The sequence below is a fragment of the Papilio xuthus genome, unplaced genomic scaffold, assembly GCF_000836235.2.
Source record: "Papilio xuthus unplaced genomic scaffold, Pxut_1.1 DF827597.1, whole genome shotgun sequence".
Lineage (NCBI taxonomy): Eukaryota > Metazoa > Arthropoda > Insecta > Lepidoptera > Papilionidae > Papilio > Papilio xuthus.
This window is the reverse complement of record NW_013531052.1, coordinates 1504283-1521559: the sequence shown is the minus strand read 5'-3', so window position 1 is coordinate 1521559 and position 17277 is coordinate 1504283. Positions and strand designations below refer to the sequence as shown.

At 37.5% G+C, this 17277-nt stretch overlaps 4 protein-coding genes and 1 long non-coding RNA gene across 7 annotated transcripts; 3 read left to right on the top strand and 2 right to left on the bottom strand.

Moving 5' to 3' along the window:
- Positions 1-108: 108 nt before the first annotated feature.
- Positions 109-927, top strand: LOC106118173 (uncharacterized). The gene is made up of 2 exons (XR_001227909.1): positions 109-205; positions 757-927. It is a non-coding gene; the product is annotated as an uncharacterized LOC106118173 (long non-coding RNA).
- Positions 928-2533: 1606 nt separating this feature from the next.
- On the top strand, positions 2534-4733 carry l(2)k14505 (ATP synthase mitochondrial F1 complex assembly factor 2 homolog l(2)k14505). Of its 3 annotated transcripts, none has more exons than XM_013312703.1 (7): positions 2534-2630; positions 2880-3030; positions 3289-3482; positions 3604-3714; positions 3850-4030; positions 4115-4230; positions 4508-4733. In XM_013312703.1, exons 2-7 carry the CDS (start codon positions 2916-2918, stop codon positions 4652-4654), a joined length of 864 nt encoding a protein of 287 aa, XP_013168157.1. In that variant the 5' UTR covers positions 2534-2630; positions 2880-2915; the 3' UTR covers positions 4655-4733. The 3 variants fall into 3 exon arrangements, with proteins under 3 accessions (XP_013168157.1, XP_013168155.1, XP_013168156.1); XM_013312701.1 differs by having other exon boundaries at positions 2578-2687; XM_013312702.1 differs by having other exon boundaries at positions 2601-2728.
- A 651-nt stretch (positions 4734-5384) lies between these two features.
- Positions 5385-10638, top strand: LOC106118317 (uncharacterized protein DDB_G0292642). Its single transcript, XM_013312955.1, has 5 exons — positions 5385-5678; positions 5798-8526; positions 8953-9188; positions 9318-9823; positions 10203-10638. The coding sequence occupies exons 2-5, from the start codon at positions 5804-5806 to the stop codon at positions 10533-10535; spliced, it is 3798 nt and encodes a 1265-aa protein (XP_013168409.1). The 5' UTR covers positions 5385-5678; positions 5798-5803; the 3' UTR covers positions 10536-10638.
- A 629-nt stretch (positions 10639-11267) lies between these two features.
- On the bottom strand, positions 11268-12355 carry SmB (small ribonucleoprotein particle protein SmB). The gene is given in 2 exon segments (NM_001312813.1): positions 11268-12065; positions 12235-12355. Coding segments are annotated over 2 exon segments (567 nt in total). The 5' UTR covers positions 12238-12355; the 3' UTR covers positions 11268-11501.
- Positions 12356-13816: 1461 nt separating this feature from the next.
- Kr-h1 (Kruppel homolog 1) lies at positions 13817-16109 on the bottom strand. Its single transcript, XM_013312824.1, has 2 exons — positions 15873-16109; positions 13817-15215 (listed from the first exon to the last, which is right to left on the bottom strand). The coding sequence occupies exons 1-2, from the start codon at positions 15877-15879 to the stop codon at positions 14101-14103; spliced, it is 1122 nt and encodes a 373-aa protein (XP_013168278.1). The 5' UTR covers positions 15880-16109; the 3' UTR covers positions 13817-14100.
- Between the last annotated feature and the right edge of the window lie 1168 nt (positions 16110-17277).

Here is a 17277-nt window from a genome sequence, read left to right as displayed (position 1 = left end):
TAATACTTTCTGTTTTTAGGTGTGAAACAAGTAAAAAGCAGTAGAAAACATAATCTATGGATTCACAGAAATAGAATTTGAACAAAGATAAAATTTTACATTCTATTCATATTTAAAAGAACTAAATATTGAACTAGAACTTATGACCTTTTGCTGATTGCTGAAAAGTAAATTTACAAAAAAAATTGATGAAAATAACATAAAAGTAAGTACAAGACATATGCCAAATTCTACATGGTAAGTGGTAAATATTAAGTATTAATAATAATTCCCAAAGCACATATTTCCAGCAATTATTTGAACAATTTTAACCTTTTAAATTGGCTTGATATTTAGTATAATATGGTTTGCTCGAAACATGAAAAAGATTCAATAATAAAAATTAACTTAAACATTATTTAGGTTGTGTGTAGGATATCTCTCTATTATTGTTTCAAATATTGTAGATTAAACTGTAAATTGGTCATGTCATGACAAGTTTTTCAAACTAATTTGATTTATGATTCTATTATAGACATTTCACAAAAATGGGCAGGCAATAAAAGTTCCAAAAAATCTGTACCTGTAAAAACTAATCATCATTTTTACATGGTTTGTGAGTTCCATCATTGTAGAGAATTGAATTTCAAAGAAGTTTTGTAATTAAATGGGGAGAAATCTATATAATCAAAGAAAACCAGTTTTTTTTTAATAAGGTATGTAATTAGGTGAAAAGCAATAATTAAATTGATGTTGATTATGTTCATACTGTTGCAGATGAATGATTGCACCTCTTCAAGTTCTACAGAATTATTAAATGAAGGAATCTGCTTCAGAATTGCTGACTGCATGTCGCTGCAACATCTGTGCTACAAAGTTTGACTGTTTAAGTATTGTAATTCTAAACTAAATTTTGAAAAATAACTTATTATATGGAGTAGTTTAACCGCAAATCTAAAAAAGAGTCACCATGTTGCAGGAAATGCACTAGCATAATAACTATATTAATGTCAATATTGATATATAGATGTGTAACCTATACATTATTTATATTATAATTTAGTGTTTTATATTAGTTTGATGTTAATATTATGACAATTTTTAGAAATATGTATTAGACTTTAATATAAAATATACACTAACATAATAAGATTTTCTCGAAATTGGGAAATGCAGTGTATAGAAAATAAAAATATACTAAAATATAGGGAATTAAGTATCAAGTACAAAAGATAAAAAAAAATAGCATTTAGTGAAAAATATGAAACAAAATTAATTTATTAAATTTGGATTTTACAAATATCACAACTTATTATATATCTTATACTTTTTTTGAACTAAGTAATAAAAAATAAACAGAGATTGTATACAATTTTCTTACAAATAATTTAAATTTCAACACAGGTACTTTTCCCCAAAATGATGCCTCCTAAGCTCATTATTTTTCCTCGTTAAGGAATCTATAGGTTACACATCTATGGAGAATAGTAATAACAAAAGAGTTAAAATGCGGAATCTTTAGGTTCATGATAATTTTATGAATTTATTTTTTATTTTTACAGTACATAATATTTAACATGACTTGTACATTTGCAATGTTTTGATAGGAAAAGTTTGGATTAGGGGACTATTTGGAGCGTCGGCAGTGCAGTTGGCGCTTGACCGGATCATATTTTACATATCCAGGTACGATCTCCGCTATATAGTAATGAGTTCTTCGAATTTCATGATAACATCCATCAGACATTCTTACTGTAATTACAAATTGCATACAACTGCATAGAAATTCAAAGATATGTGCGAAGTCAACTAACCCTCACTGGCTCTGCATTGTTGAATAAGACCTAGTCGCATTCTTGAGGGTAGGCTCCGAGCTCCTCAGTGGAGTATAGTGTGTCCGTATAGTGAGCTTGATGATGACGATTTGTTTTGCTTCAATGCATATTGTCTTGTTAGCAATTTTCTAAATATTTTACCAACAGAGAGGAGCTAATCTCTTTCCAGTGTTATTCTTTTTCTCAAGACAAGAGTGGCACTACTACTCCAGTTCTATCAGAAAATATGATCTATCAAATAAACAAACTGGAACAAATAAGCATTTATCAAAGGGGGTATTTTGTTGGTGAACTAAACAATAATGGTATTATTACGAAAGCAATGAGCATTATGTTGCGTTCTTAAAATATGTTCGCTTTAGTCAGAAGATTAAATAAAGTTGCAATTAACGAAATTGTTTTATTTTTCCAAAATTGTTTTCCCTCGAATAATACTTTCAAACGTCAAAACGGAAATTGACAGATTGATTTTTTTTAGGTTGGTAGCAACGTAGACTTGTTCATAATATTGCTAGCATTGAAAATGACAATTTTTATTCTCCGTTTGTGTATCTAATTAGTCAAGAGTCCCGTCTCTTATTTTATATACTCTTTGATACTTTACGTTAATGTTAAAATTGTCACCTACCCATCCCTAGACTAGACTGAATCATTATCTACAGAGTAGTTATTTTCATTTGTCTCTGTTCGAACCCCTGTCTATTTTATTTATTCTTTGATCTACCTGTCATTTTGCTGTCATTAATGTCAAGTCTACTGTCAATGTTAAATTGAAATAATCATATTAATTCGGGAATTTCGATACAAATTCAAAATGTAAAACATTTTCAATTACTACTAATTTTTTGATGTAAATGTAATCTTTTTCACTGTGTAAGTTTGTATAATTAAAAAAATCAGAGATTGGTAATAAGGTAGTGTACCGAAGTGTTTTAATCCCAAACATACACATTTGGGATAAGAAGGGGATTTAGGTTTTATACAGATAAAAGATAAGATACGCAAGTTTTTGAAAACTATATCCGTCTAATGTCATTTAGTAATTTTATTAATTTTTTATTTCAGTATTTGATTTCTTAAAATCTTCGAATAAAACTCAAAATGGTTCCTGGAGCTTTGGCTTATTCTATTTTCAAAACTTTATCTAAGTCAAGTCAACCTTTTTGTAATGTATTGAGGCGTCAAAGCCCAAAATTACTTGGATGTCAATTCTATGGTAAGTGAGAGAGATTATTGCTGAAGAAAATGGATGTTTTCAATTTTTGGTTTGCAACAATAGGTTCACTATTACTATCCTTATACCTCAGGAAATTAAAATTAAAGATATAGGACGTGTTTTACATACGACTGCCACATCTTTGGGTTCTTTTTTTGTATGTTGTTAATAGCAAAATTCATTAAAAGTTATCAGAAATTATTGTCCATTAAAAAGCAAATATAAGATAAAGATGTTTTAAATTAAATTACATTTTAGCAACTCACAAGCGATTTTACCGCCGTACTGATATTATTCAAAATGAAGACAAATGGGAAATAACATTGGACCATCGAAGATTAAAAACTCCTAATGGGAAAGTGCTTAAAGTTGGTAGTGAACAATTGGCAAGAGCCATTGCAGCTGAATGGGACTCACAAGAGGAGAATATAGCCCAGCCTTCTATGCACTTGGTAAATAATGTTTATCTATACCTATATATTAATATTAAAGGGTCAGATTCTTGTATGTAATGAGGAGAAACAAGATGTTTTATTGGTCAGTAATTTAAACAAAAACTAATTTATGTTTCAGACTGCACTATGCAACACTGCATTGGATAATCCGGGAAAATTAACTTCACATGACATAACAACATATATACTAGAATATCTCAGTACAGACACACTTTTTTTTCATTCAGAAGTAAGTTATAAAAAATATTTTACTAGGTGTATACAAAATGATCTTTAATGTTACCTCTCAAAAAATACTTACAAAAGTGAGAAATAATCAACGCCTTCTTTAGTAAAATTCTAAATTATTTATGCTCTGTTTCAGGAAGAAAAAGATTTGAGAGTATTACAAGAAGAAAAATGGGGACCAGTTTTAGATTGGTTTCAGAATAGATTTGGTATTAAGCAAGAAATATCTCTTGACTTAGAACCTCCTCCAATCAGCATCAAAACAAGAGAAGTGTTGGCGCGTCATTTTCTATCATATGATTTTGCAGCATTAAATGGTATGTTAACATCATTTTATAAAATTTTAGTCGGTAAAAATAACACGAGTATTTTTTTTATGAGTTTTAAAATAAATATTTTAGGGTTTACATTTGGAATGGAGGCATTAAAATCACCAGTGCTAATGTTGGCGTGCGTTGATCGGTACTTAGAACCTACTGAAGCTGTAATGCTCGCCCGTCTGGAAGAGGAATATCAGGTAATACAATTAAATAAAAATTAATGGACCTAAGCTATTCTTTACCACCCCCAGAAAAAAAGTAGACCCCCTTAATTCTAACACCCTTTAAAATGTAACATATTGAGATGAGAAAGATTGAATAAATATTGTCAAAGTCACATTAAAATTATTTAAACAGGTTACAATTAGCATAAACAACTAATTTTCTCCATTTCGAACGCCTGGGGGTCTACAGTATTTAAATTACCTGTATGTGGTTATAATTATGAAAATAATAGCGTGTTTTGTGTGTCAGTTAGTACGGTGGGGCCGCGTGCCGTGGGCGCACGAGCTGAACCAGGCGGAGCTGACGGCGCGCGTTGCCGCCTCCTGCCTCGTCATACAGTCCTCCGTCGAGAAACATTCCCTCTCCGTAAAAAATCGCAGCGAACAAGGATCCTAAAGTATAATTTTGTTATGTAGTTAATAATTTAAATAATTGAAGTGATTGTAAATTAGAAGAATAAATTGATCATTAATTTTCTTGACTTTTGTATGTGCCCTTGAGTGTTGGTCATGAATGTTATGGTAAACGCGCCAAATGTAAACCTGTAATCTCTGTCTACCCGTCTGATTACAGGCGTATTTTACAGGTACGTTACATTGTTCAAGGTCTACGTACGCCCAAAGGATACTATCGTTTAACTATATTAACAGTAGCAACTTGCTGATTGTCAAGATGAATCAAGAGTGGTCTAGATAACAAGGATAGAGTGGGCGATCAATTAATTAAATTATATTTCATTATCGATTACAATTGAATTTTTTGAACTACATACTATTTCTTTTTTGTGAAGGTGACACACAGAAAGATTGGGTAAGAATACTATGTACGTGTGCAATACTGAATACAATTTTACAAATAAATTGCCTCAGTTGCGTTACGAATATAGAAACCTTTAATTTATCGGCAAAGTTGTGAAATATATACAGCAGCGTATTACTCATCTCTTCAAATTTTAATCGTAACAATTGAGGTGCTACCAAAAAGTCGGGAAGTATCCTAATTTAAGTGGGGCCGAGTGTTTTAAAATGAAATAGAAATAGCAAAAAGTGAATCGCGAAGTTAGGCTAAATATAGCTGTGCGGGCGGCGCGCTGCAGGCGGCGGGCGACGGACGGCGGGCGGCCGGCGCTGGCGACTCAGTGGCCGCGCGACCTCGCTTTGTTCTCCACTGCGCTCCACCTCCGCGACGCGCCGCGCCGTACCGTACCGCGCAGTGCACTACACTATTATTGACAATTGTCTTCGTTGACAAAAGTTGTTACATTATGATTGTTATCCGTGTTTGACCTCTGCCCGAATCTACTAATTGAATTTTTCTTACGATGAAGGGCGTTAACAACGCTTTAAATATATCGCGATCCGTGCGAAATCGAGGTTAATATGCTCTAGTTTCGGTTTTTGTTACTTCTCATCGTTTCGCAGTAAGTATGAATTGTTTCAAGATAAAAGTGAATTTCAAATTGCGTATTATCTTAACGCAAATTATATGAAATATGTACTTGTTCAAGTGTAATTTATGTTGTTCTGTTTGAATTTACAGAAGGTGATGAACGGCGATATAAAACCGGAGGCACCGCGGCCGCGACCACTCTCCGGTGGTATTTGGACGTTGTTCTCGTGGCTTCGTCGCGACGACCGCTCCATCTCCAGCGAGAGCCTTTCTAGCGCTGGATCTGATCGTACCGCTGTCAGCTTCGCATTCCTGGAACCTTTGAATTACAAAGCAGCTACAGAACCGATCGTTTTGCCTCCCCTCAGCCCGCCCACAGATTCCTATAAGAAAAGGGTGCGGGATCGAAATTTTCGGAGGCAAAGAGAACGCAACCTAACTCTTCATCGGAAATACGGTTTATTTAAAGGAGAAAACAGCGACAGATACGACGCATTTAGCCTTCCGTCTGACCGCAGGAATATAACCAACGGCGGAAATAATATTGAACGGGGACGAAGAGCGACGAGCGAAAGCTTTCAGAGACGAGCTCCCTACGTACCTGGTAAAAGACGCGCACCTTTGCCTCCGACGATAACCACTTCTCTTCCACGAAATTTTTCAAGGAAGCGACCAGCTCCTCAACCACCCAATAGATTATTAGTCGACGACAGCGTTGCTTTACGTTCTGGACCAATGAATCCAAAGTCAAATTGCGATAGACGTTCTTTACCTAACAATGCTTCTATGGATATCAATATTGAAAAATCTAAACAAGAAAAAATCAAAACAGACAAAAGTTTTTTGAAACAAATTTTTGAAAATAGAAAGAGAAATTCTGCGATAGAACCAAACTATGTAAAACTATTACCAAATATTAGCGAGTTAGATAAACAAGCAGCAAAAATTATTGAAAACAAGAAACTTAAGTTATTGGAAGCAAGCGGAACTGTTTCTGTTAATGATATTGGTCCTGACCCATCGGGGAATTGGATTTGCACCCAATGTTTTAGAAATTATAATAATGTGGTGAATTCCTGTTCATATTGTTCGTTGAATAAAAAATATTTAGAAAAGAATTTGGAAAATAATGTAAGCATTTCAAATGCAGCTTCAAATATTTACACGCAAACCGAAAATGACTTAACAAAAATTGCCTCAACGAGTAAACGAAATGAAGAAGACGAAAAGAAAAAGCTTAAGGAAATGTTGAAGGAAATGAAAGATTCCCTTCCTAAGCGTTCTAAACAAAATATCCCTAACAACACTGAAAGTCCTACGCTTCGCATAGGATCTCCACGAGACAAACGCGTATCTGACCTGCCTTCTAAAAACGATAGCTCTTCAAATAAACAAGATGTAACAGTTCCCAAAAACGATATAACACAGCCATCCACCAGCAGAAAACAAGATACTGTACATTCTCAATATAAATCCCATTCAACAGACCAATGTTCCACGTTACCAATTTCTAAAAATATCGAATCTAAACAAATTTCAAGCATACCATTGACGACTAAAAACTTACAAGGAACATCAAATATTAACAATTACAAGGAAGATTCACGTCATATCACAGTTCAGATAAAAGAATCTTTATTAAAAACAGAAACGGATGTCGAGGGTACGGGAAAAGTTAAAAAAATACAATCAACCTCTCAAAATGATTTACTTGATAATGCTGTAACACCAGCCTCATCTGACGTAAAAGCTCAAAAGTTGAACCCGTTAAAATTAAATGTATCAACAGAAGTAAAACCCAAAATCTTGACAACAGCCTTATCTGTTAATGAAGGATCGAAAATAAAACCCATAGAAAACTCAGGCACTTCTAAACCTGAAGTGACATTCACAAAGACTGCTAATACGAAACTGCCAATAAATGGAAAGACACCGAAACCAGATATTGACGTCAAAACAGTACCCGCTACCGATACCTTTTTAAACTATCTAGATAAAAATGTTAAATCCACTAAAACAAACGAAGATCATTTGAAAGTTTCAAGTCTAACTAGCGCACCGAGCCTTCACACACCTTTGAGAATTTCATCGCTTTTGAATCCAGTTTACCGCCCGATGACATCACCTAAGTCTGCATCGGAGGTGAATTTAAAGAATATTAAAGGGACAAAAACCGATGTGGTAACTTTATCATCTGCAGTAATTTCACAGCCTCCTACGGTATTGATAAATCAAAGACCTTTAATGCCTATCAAAGAAATATCAGAACCAAGTGAGAAAGAACCCGAAGAAAAACAATTGCAATCTCCATTAATTACAAAGAGCCAATATAGCACGAATACATCTGTATGTAAGGTTTTAGGCGTTACACCTTCATCGTCCAAAGACAAGCAGGATAAAGGTGTCAGTAAGGCGGAACATCATATAAGGCGAAGGCAGCTAGTGAATCAGTTAGAGCAATCTATAGCGACAGGAGATGAACAGGCAGCTGCTGAAGCTGCCGTTAAACTCGCTAAGCTGCGTTTGTCATGTTCCGTTTTATCTTTTTCGTCACAAATAATTGGAAATCCTGTAGTTACTAAAATTATAGATTCTAACGCAAAATCTGAAGAAGAAAAAGATAAAAGTACGAAAAGCGGTTCAAAAAAGGATCCCATGCAAGTAAAGGTCGATAAAGAATCAACAAAGCGAAAAGATTCACCAGATAATAAAACACCAGTTGTTTCTTTAAACAAAAGTGGTGAGCGTGAGAATACGAATAGACCTTCTACATCAAAAGACCAACGAGGAATATCTAAAGAAGATAAAGTATCCCAGGTAGATTCAAAAAGCAAGATCCCCGCTATAAAATCTAATCACGAAGAAAATAAGATAATGGCGTAAGTACTTGTATTACCAAACTGAAAAACTTTCTCTTCACACTTCGACTTATTGTCAATATTTGTGACTTAAACGAACTTTATAACTATGACTAACGGAATTTAAAAAAATTGGTAGCCTATGTGTTCTTCCAGGGTATGTTCTACAATCAATCAATTTTTGCGAGATCCATGGAGCCGTTCTGGAGATACCTTCTAACAAACATCCATCCATCCAAACATGCGCATTGATAGTATTAGTAAAATTAACAAATAGTTAAAAAAAATTATATGCCTGCAGAAACTATAACAAGTTTAATTGTTGTGTTTAGGGTTATTATAGAATCTACATTAAAACAAAAAATGGTACGTTACCGGGTGTGTCGGCAGTGGAAACCTACCGTAAGAGAGAAACTTACGAGTACGAAACTTTAATTTTACTTACAGTATCAAGATATGGGTTGAGGATAAAGAAACCACTCGCGGTCCGATACAGTTCCGAATATCAAAGCAAGCAACGATGCGGGAGCTGCGGCGTCAAGCGGAGGCGTCGCTGGGGCTCGATTCTAGATTACAACGATGGATAGTTGGCAGAACCTTATGTATGAATGATTCCACATCTCTTACATCTCTGGCTGGTCCCGACTTGAGTGCACCCTTTTATTTATGTATAGTAGAGTCTGGTAAGTTGTTACCCTTAATTCTTTGATCAAGAAATCCGAAACTCCATAATTCTTATTTCTTTGCTGCGTTTTAGCGTAACTAGATCAATTGCGCCAATTTACTTATTTGATGATAAAACATTATTTCAGAAACTAAGAAGGAGGTTACAGGCAATGGTAGTCGAGACAGTGAAGATGGCTCAAGTAATGAAATGATTCCAGATAATAGGGCTGGGGATGTTTATATGGAACTGATGAAGCTTGAGCAGCAAGCCATTGTTCCAAACATGGATGCGTTTGAATGTGGCGTTTGCATGGACGAATGTGAAGGCGGGAGAGGCGTTGTACTTCGTGAATGCATCCATACATTTTGCAGAGATTGTCTTGCAGATGTTGTAAGGCATTGCGAGGAGGCGGTAGTGTCGTGTCCGGCTATTGGATGCCCTGGAATGCTACAGGAGCGTGAAATACGTGCCTTATTATCTACAGACGAGTATGAGCGATGGCTTGCACGAGGCTTAGCCACCGCCGAATGTGGAACTCGAAACGCATTCCATTGTCGCACACGTGACTGTACGGGCTGGGCTCTCTGTGAACCTGGAGTCAGAAAGTTCCCATGTCCTGTATGCAAATGCAATAATTGTGTTCCCTGCCAGGTAATATCTCTCTATGTTGTTCAATACAGCAGGCCTCGACTAAGGTTTAAAAGAGTCAATGTCCATTAACCCTGGGTTTCTGTCTGTCATCGTTGCGAAAATAAAGATAGGGATGACGATATGTTTTATCCAGAGATTTTATTCTCAGAAACCTATGGTAGGTCAGATAATAAGCATATTTATAATGATTCCGATTACACTTATGTTAGTCGTTTTTGTGAAGTACGGTACCTGTAAGATGATTTTATTCTTTTATTTCATCGTTTATACCTTGTAGGTTTGGAGATTACAAATGGTCTTCTTAATGCATTAAGCAATATTACTAATCTTTGTTTGAAATATTGGGATATGTATTTGATGGACGAAATATATTTTCCAGGCTATACACGACGGCGAAACATGTGAACATTACCAAACGAAACTACGCACGGCAGTCACAGCAGCTCAAACAAATGAAACTGACGAGGGCACCAGAGCATTGCTGGATTCGCTCAAACGTCGAGGCGAAGCTCTGGAGTGTCCGGAGTGCAGTGCCATCATCACAAAGAAATGGGGCTGTGACTGGGTAAAATGTTCTGCATGTAAAACTGAGATATGCTGGGTGACGCGAGGCCGCCGTTGGGGGCCGGGCGGCCGCGGCGATACTAGCGCTGGCTGCAGGTGTGGAGTTGATGGCAAACGATGCCATCCTTCTTGCGGTTATTGTCACTAGTTTATTATTTATTTATAATCTTATAACTATCTCTAAATTAATGTATTTGTATTCAATTTTTTTATATACATGAATCTACAAATAAAAAATATATTAAAATCTGTAAAATTGATTTTTCCCTCAATTATTTTGTTATTTTAAGGTAAACCAGAAGTCAAGCAATATCAATGTTAAAGGAGTCTGATGTTAAATCAAGTGATGTTGTTTGCAGTTTACACTGAAAAGGTTTTTGATCACAGGTAGCAACCGCAGCGCCAGCACAAATAGCCCACTCAACACCTCAATTTCACAATTATTTTTTGTCAGTATTGTTTTTTTCTAGTAAGTAAAGGATGGGGAGGGGATATGGATTTTCTGTATATTATCTGTGTTAATTAAAGTAGGCAACTGTTGGGCTACATTTTAACTTATTGCAGATGCCTGCAGCAATTGCTTTACTACTAATATTATTGCAGGGAGGATTTGACCACTGTTAAAAATCCACTACTATAACAGTTGTATTTAATCTATTGGTAAATCCCTCCCTAACTCTAAATTGTCTTTGAGATATAGTTTTAAATGTTGCCTGATTCTGAGGCGCAGTTCATCTGGCACACTCAGTTCATAACATTTATAAAAACAAAATAAAAATCATATGAACTAACCACTACAGTAATCCTTTTTTGAGTTTACATATGGCATTCTATTGAAACTTGAAATTTAATAGAAGATAGCAAATTCAGAAACTGAAAATTTTGATAATTTTATTTATTAACACCTAATGTTAAAGTAATTTAGTATTTCTTATAAATAAACTTATTTCTATTAAATCCTAAATACTGACATCCTCATATTTTGAAAACATTTGTTTATCGTACAATGTCAATGGCTAAAATTTAATAATTAAACTCAAACTTACTGATGCTTATGGTGTATTCACAAAATGCACTCATTTATCTTAACACTAAAAATACACATCACTTAGAATTAGTAACGGCGCATTCCTGGTGGTCCGCGATTGCCAGGACCACCACGGCCCATTCCCGGAGGTGCTCCCATCATACCCGGTGGAGGACCACCCATCAAAGGACCCCCACGCATTTGAGGAGGCGCTGAAAGCTGTCCTCTTGATCCTGGTGCCATATGTTGCTGCGATGGGCCACCGACTCCTCTCGCTGGCCCTTGCAGACCAGGAGGAGGTCCTCCTGGACCCGCTCCCCGTCCTGCTGCTCGGCCTGCTCCTGGGCCGCCGATAGCACCTGGTAGAGGGACACGGGGTAAGCCTTCTTCTGGCGGTGGTGGGCCTTCGATAGTAAGAGATACTATATTTTCTCCTCGCAGTAGGACAAAACCCAATGTCCTCTTTTCTTCTCTGTCCGCAGTTTTGCTGTTTTTGGACTTAATTTTCCTAAATTCTTCGCAATCCCCTAGTATTAAATTCATGTGTTTATCAAATGCTTTAAAAGTTCCTATGAAAGTCCTAGAATCTTGTAAAATTACTCTTACTCTATAGTTAATATGCTGTTGCATTTTATTATTCTTTCCGATAGTCTGGAATAAAAAAACATAGTAACATATTATTTACGATTCTAGACCTACACATTGGATTTAGCTATAAAAGCAAATATCATAATAAAAACAAAATAACTTCAAGGCATCAAAAATATAGTGCATTTAATTATGTTGATCTATCACAAAGGTAAAATGTAATGATACTTGCCATTTTTAGCTCGTGATTATTACGCAAAAATAAGATAAATGCAAAACTAGCGGGAAAAGAAGAATTAAAAAATGGAACCGGCGACTTTTTTCATTTGTTTGACATTACAATACAAATATGGCGTCGGTAATATAGGCGTCAACGCATGTCAAAGTCAAGTCAAGCGTCAAGTTTAGTGTTGGCAGTTTTATAATGTTTAGTGATGTGATGGCATTATGGCATATGGTTATGTGATTTATTTGGAGTTTTTAAAATAAAATACCACAACTAAAAAAATATTATTTAATAAAAAAAATGTAGTCATTATGTATTAAAATTGAATAATATAATTTAAATCTTATAATCTATGGGAAATCAGTTAATAAAAAAATTTTAACTAGCAAAACTAAGGACAGAAATTTTATTTTTTGCTTCCTTATAATTTTATGAATTTGTTCTGGGGTCTCTGGCGAAATGTCCAATCATTTGGTCTTTAATAAATATTTTATGAATTCGTATGTATCCAAATGTATCCACTTACCCCAATACAGGAACAGGCTATAAGCTGTGGTTTTTTCTGCCTATTTGATTTTCACCATTTTGGCGGTAACGGTTTACCTTGGCCGCTTTATAAACTTTTTGTAAGGGGAGTCCATAATGACAGAGCCATTTTAATAGGTCACATGTTCACATTTAACGTCTACAAATCTTAGCTAATCTAGCGTCATAGTGAGATAAACTGCTAAAAACAAAGATTAAAGTAAATAACCCCATACAAAACACGATCTTGAGAATCTTTTCGATGTTGACTGGGGGGCGCTATTGAGCTATCAAAATTTTGTTCAACTTATATTGCCGGGTCAGATAATGTTGTCGGATTATAAATGCGAATATGTCGATATATGTATGGATGTTGGTTATATAGAAGGTTTCTGTCTGCATGGATCTCGCTGAAATTTGGTACAGACTTAAAACATAGCCTGGAAGAACACATAGGCTACTAATTAACTTTTTTTAATTTTGCGGGGATCGTGTTGTGTGCAACAGCTAGTAGGTAATTAAAGTTCACGATGAAAAACATCGCAATAAAAAACAGCATATATTTATTGTAATAAGTACGTTATTCATTTACGAGTACTACCTACCTGGATTACAAACACAATAAAAAAACTTAAGGAATGTCGTCTGGTAAACAACTTGGCCGCAAATAAATAATTACAACATTTATTTGTGGCGAAGTTGTTTACCAGAACTAAATTTTACCAGAGTGTCATAAAGTTTAATTAAACTTTACTATCTAGACCACTTTGGGAATAACCGATGTATACCCATCTTCTTTTGCCAACTGCTAGGTTCACCATTACACAATAACGGCGACACCTCACTTATTGTTCCGGTTATTTGTATATTAACAACTGACCTGGCCACTAGTGTTTCCGTTGACTCAATTATATTTATTCGATAAGAAAATTGGATACGGTATAATGTGAAACATTTTCAACGGATTCCGATGACTTCCTTTACTTTAAATAGGTTTTTCTGGGGAGCAGGAGGGATTAGTTATCAATCAATTGCTAAGAAAAGTCAATTTTGTAATATTATTTTACTTAAAATAAACACATAAAAGATAAATACAAAAGTTATTCTAATAAACAATGACGATACAATTAATCTAATTAAAGAACTAATTAGTCTTTTACCAAGTTACAGATAGAAACAATCATTCTTGCACGTACCAGACATTATTGGAAAATTTGCAAAACAACCACATATACACCATACTAAACAGTACAAATTAACCAACTCTACCATCTTCTTATACAGCCTTGGATAGAAATCTTACAACTAACGTGTAACATTTAATTACAAATTGAAAGCTAAGTGATGCTAGGAGAGGCCGGCGGCGGCGGGCGGCGCGAACTGTATCACCGACGTGTGGCGCACCGCGGGCACCGACACCGTAGCGGATGCGGACAACGAATCGTGATAAGGAATAAGCTTTCGCTTTCTAGGCGGTAGAGAGGAAGGAGCGAGAGTGAATTGTAGGTTGGTCGTAGGAGGTGAGGGGGACGGGGATGGAGTTGAGGCGGGGATCGGGGTGATTAGGGGCGCGGGCGCGGGGTCGGCAGCGGGGATGAGGGCTGGCGACGCAGCGGCGGGGACCGCCGTGATGGTGCACGGCGGCGACGGTGGCGAGCTCGGCGGGGTTGGTGGCATCTGCTGCAAGGCCACCTTCACGAGGTCACACATCGGGTTGCCGTTGCTGGCCACGGGGACGGTAGATAACGCTGCGGCCGCTCGAGGTGTTTCCGCTCCGTGCTCTTTGTATATGTGAGCTTCCATTTGCTTCTTCGTGTTAAATGTGCCGTCGCAGACCGTGCATCGGTAGCAGCGCTCGCCGTAGTGCTGGAAGCGGTGCAGCTTGAGCACGTGGTTGTAACCAAAGTCTCGCAGACAGATGTCGCAAGTATAGGGCCGCTCGCCTGTGTGGGTGCGGGAGTGCACCTTGAGCTGCTTCGAACACGTGAACCCCTTCCCGCAGCCCGGCGCCGGACAGCGATATGGTTTTTCTCCTGTGTGCGTTCTCATGTGAATGACCAGCTGCCCGGATTGAATAAAGGTTTTATGACAATGCTGGCAGGCGTGCGGCCTCTCGCCCGTGTGGATGCGGGCATGACGATGAAGTTTTCCCGAGTGCTCGAAGGCAGCGCCGCAGACGCTGCAGCGGTACGGCCGCTCCTTGGTATGAATTCTTCGGTGAACTTGTAAATTCTCCTTAACACTGAACATCTTGTGGCAGTATTCGCATTCGAAAGGTCTTTCGCCCGTGTGGGTCCGGTAGTGGCGGACGAGCCGCGCTGGCACGGCGAAGGTCTTGTGACAGACGTCGCAGCGGTGGGCATCGGCGGCGACGCGGTGCGACCGGGCGTGGGCGGTGAGTGCGCTGCGGGTTGACAGCGTCAGCCCGCATTCCCCACACTGGTGCATGCGTTCGTCTTCACCTGCCGAACGAATAATGTCGATTTGAAGAGATTGCGTGTAACTCATTATTTGTTCTACACCTATTATACAATATTTATTTTATTGCTCGCGTTCAAACACGACGACCGTTCACAGTGCAATGTCTGTTGTGTACGGCATGCGGCGATCAGGAAAATCAGGATGCACATACGGGGCCATAAAGGGGCGCGAACGGGTAGAGAGGAGCGAGGAACGAGGCGGAGTGAATGTCCTCCGACTGCACGTGGAGGCCGGTACTGCGGTTTCGGCGCGGCGGAGCCGCGGTGCGCGCCTCCACGTGTTTGGGCCGCCGACCCCGTATCCGCACCGCTCCTCCCCCCGCTACCCCGCACTCTCCCCACTTTCGTTTTACTCGTGGGCTCGTACAACATACTAATATTATATGTGTAGTGTATGGGTATGGTTTTCCTAATTCATGTAAACTGTTTATACATATACTCTAGACTTCCAATATGGATAAGTAATATTATAATTACACTCGATTTAGTTTTTAACACGTTATAAGAAATGAGATGTATGTAAAATAATCAAACACCAAATAAAAAGCAAGGAAAGAATATTATACCTATTATAAAATATTTAAAATAAATGAACAATAAAAATATATTGCAGAATAATAAGAATAGTAAAGCACTCACCTATCATTAGGCAATGATGATTGATAATTCGTCAAGCGCGGTTCAATGGCGTCAGTGTTGGTGTAGGTTGCGTACCGCGATACAAACGTCTGGGTAGCGCGCGCTCGCTGACGGTCCACGGCCGAATGCGGAATTCGCAAGCCGGAGCCGGCGCAAGTGTCCTCCGCTCTCCTCTACGCCGCGCACACAAGCATAGCCGGCTGCCGCGCCGCACTGTGCCCTGCCGCGCTCTGCTCGTGCCGACACTGACACGCTCGCCCGGTGCCTCTGTGTGCACCGACCACCGATCGCTTTTGATGTGCTCGTAATGTAACGACACAAAAGTATCTTCTGAGCCCCAATAAAATAAATTACTTGGGTTTGCAACAAATCGTTTTACAATGTCTTTGTTTAACGCAAAAAAATCTGCGTTACTTTATAAATCCACTAAAAACTTTAACTTAATTTTTAATCAAAACATGTAAATGTTTTCTTTAAATTGTAATGCAGTTCAGTTGTCTTCATTATATTCTAGCTGAACCAGGCCTATGTTTAGAAACGCATAAAGGACAAATGTTGATCTTTATTTATAGATATCTTAAAAAAGATTGAAAATCTTATATCATACATTTTTGTTTAATTTTCCATTTTATTAGAGTTATTAAAGTCTATCTATCTAGTCTGTTTTATATCTAAGTTTCATATTTACATGAGAGTCGACCATTCATAAAAACTATATCTTACTAATATAATAAATGCGAAAGTTTAGATAGGTTTAGAAGGTATTTCCGAAACTGCTTAACGGATCTTGAAATTCGACATAGATGTAGAACATAGCCTAGAGTAGAGGTCGTCAGCTAGTAATTTCATATAAGAATCAAGAAGTGGGAGCATCTTTGTATAAATACATTATATTTTTTAAAATATAAAACATAATCATCATATTAAAAAATCACAAAATATACAAAGAATATAATACAAAAGCATTTTACACGGAGCCGCTGGTGTTGGGTCAGGAACAATAATAATGCATGTATAGCTATAGTGGAACGTGTAAACGCGACAGACTGCCGCGGCTGAAGGTTGGGCGAGCGGGCGCGCCACGTGGAGGCGCACCGCGGTTTCGTAGCGCGTGTGAACTCTCGATAGCAGCGCGCGTGCGTGACTCCTCCGTCCCTCTTGCCCCCCTAGCCCCGGCCTCGCCCGTGCTATACTTCGTGTCTGCCTGTCTAGGGCAATGTATATGGCATAAAGGTCGATGTGATCCAAACAAAAATTCCTCATGATGCCCGGCTTGGCATTCCGTAATTATTATTAGAGATATCTTTATTTGAATATGTAGTGCATATTATGTATTATACTATCGGTCGCCCGCGACTTCGTTAACGCAGAATAAAAAATAGCCTAAAGTATGCCTGCGTGTATC

What these genes read in the sequence shown, in the direction of transcription:
- LOC106118317 (XM_013312955.1), top strand. Translation starts at nt 5,804, where the DNA reads ATGAACGGCGATATAAAACCGGAGGCACCGCGGCCGCGACCACTCTCC. An exon ending in GAAGAAAATAAGATAATGGC is followed by an intron (nt 8,527 to 8,952) that starts GTAAGTACTTGT and finishes TTTTACTTACAG; the next exon opens with TATCAAGATATGGGTTGAGG. An exon ending in TTTATGTATAGTAGAGTCTG is followed by an intron (nt 9,189 to 9,317) that starts GTAAGTTGTTAC and finishes ACATTATTTCAG; the next exon opens with AAACTAAGAAGGAGGTTACA.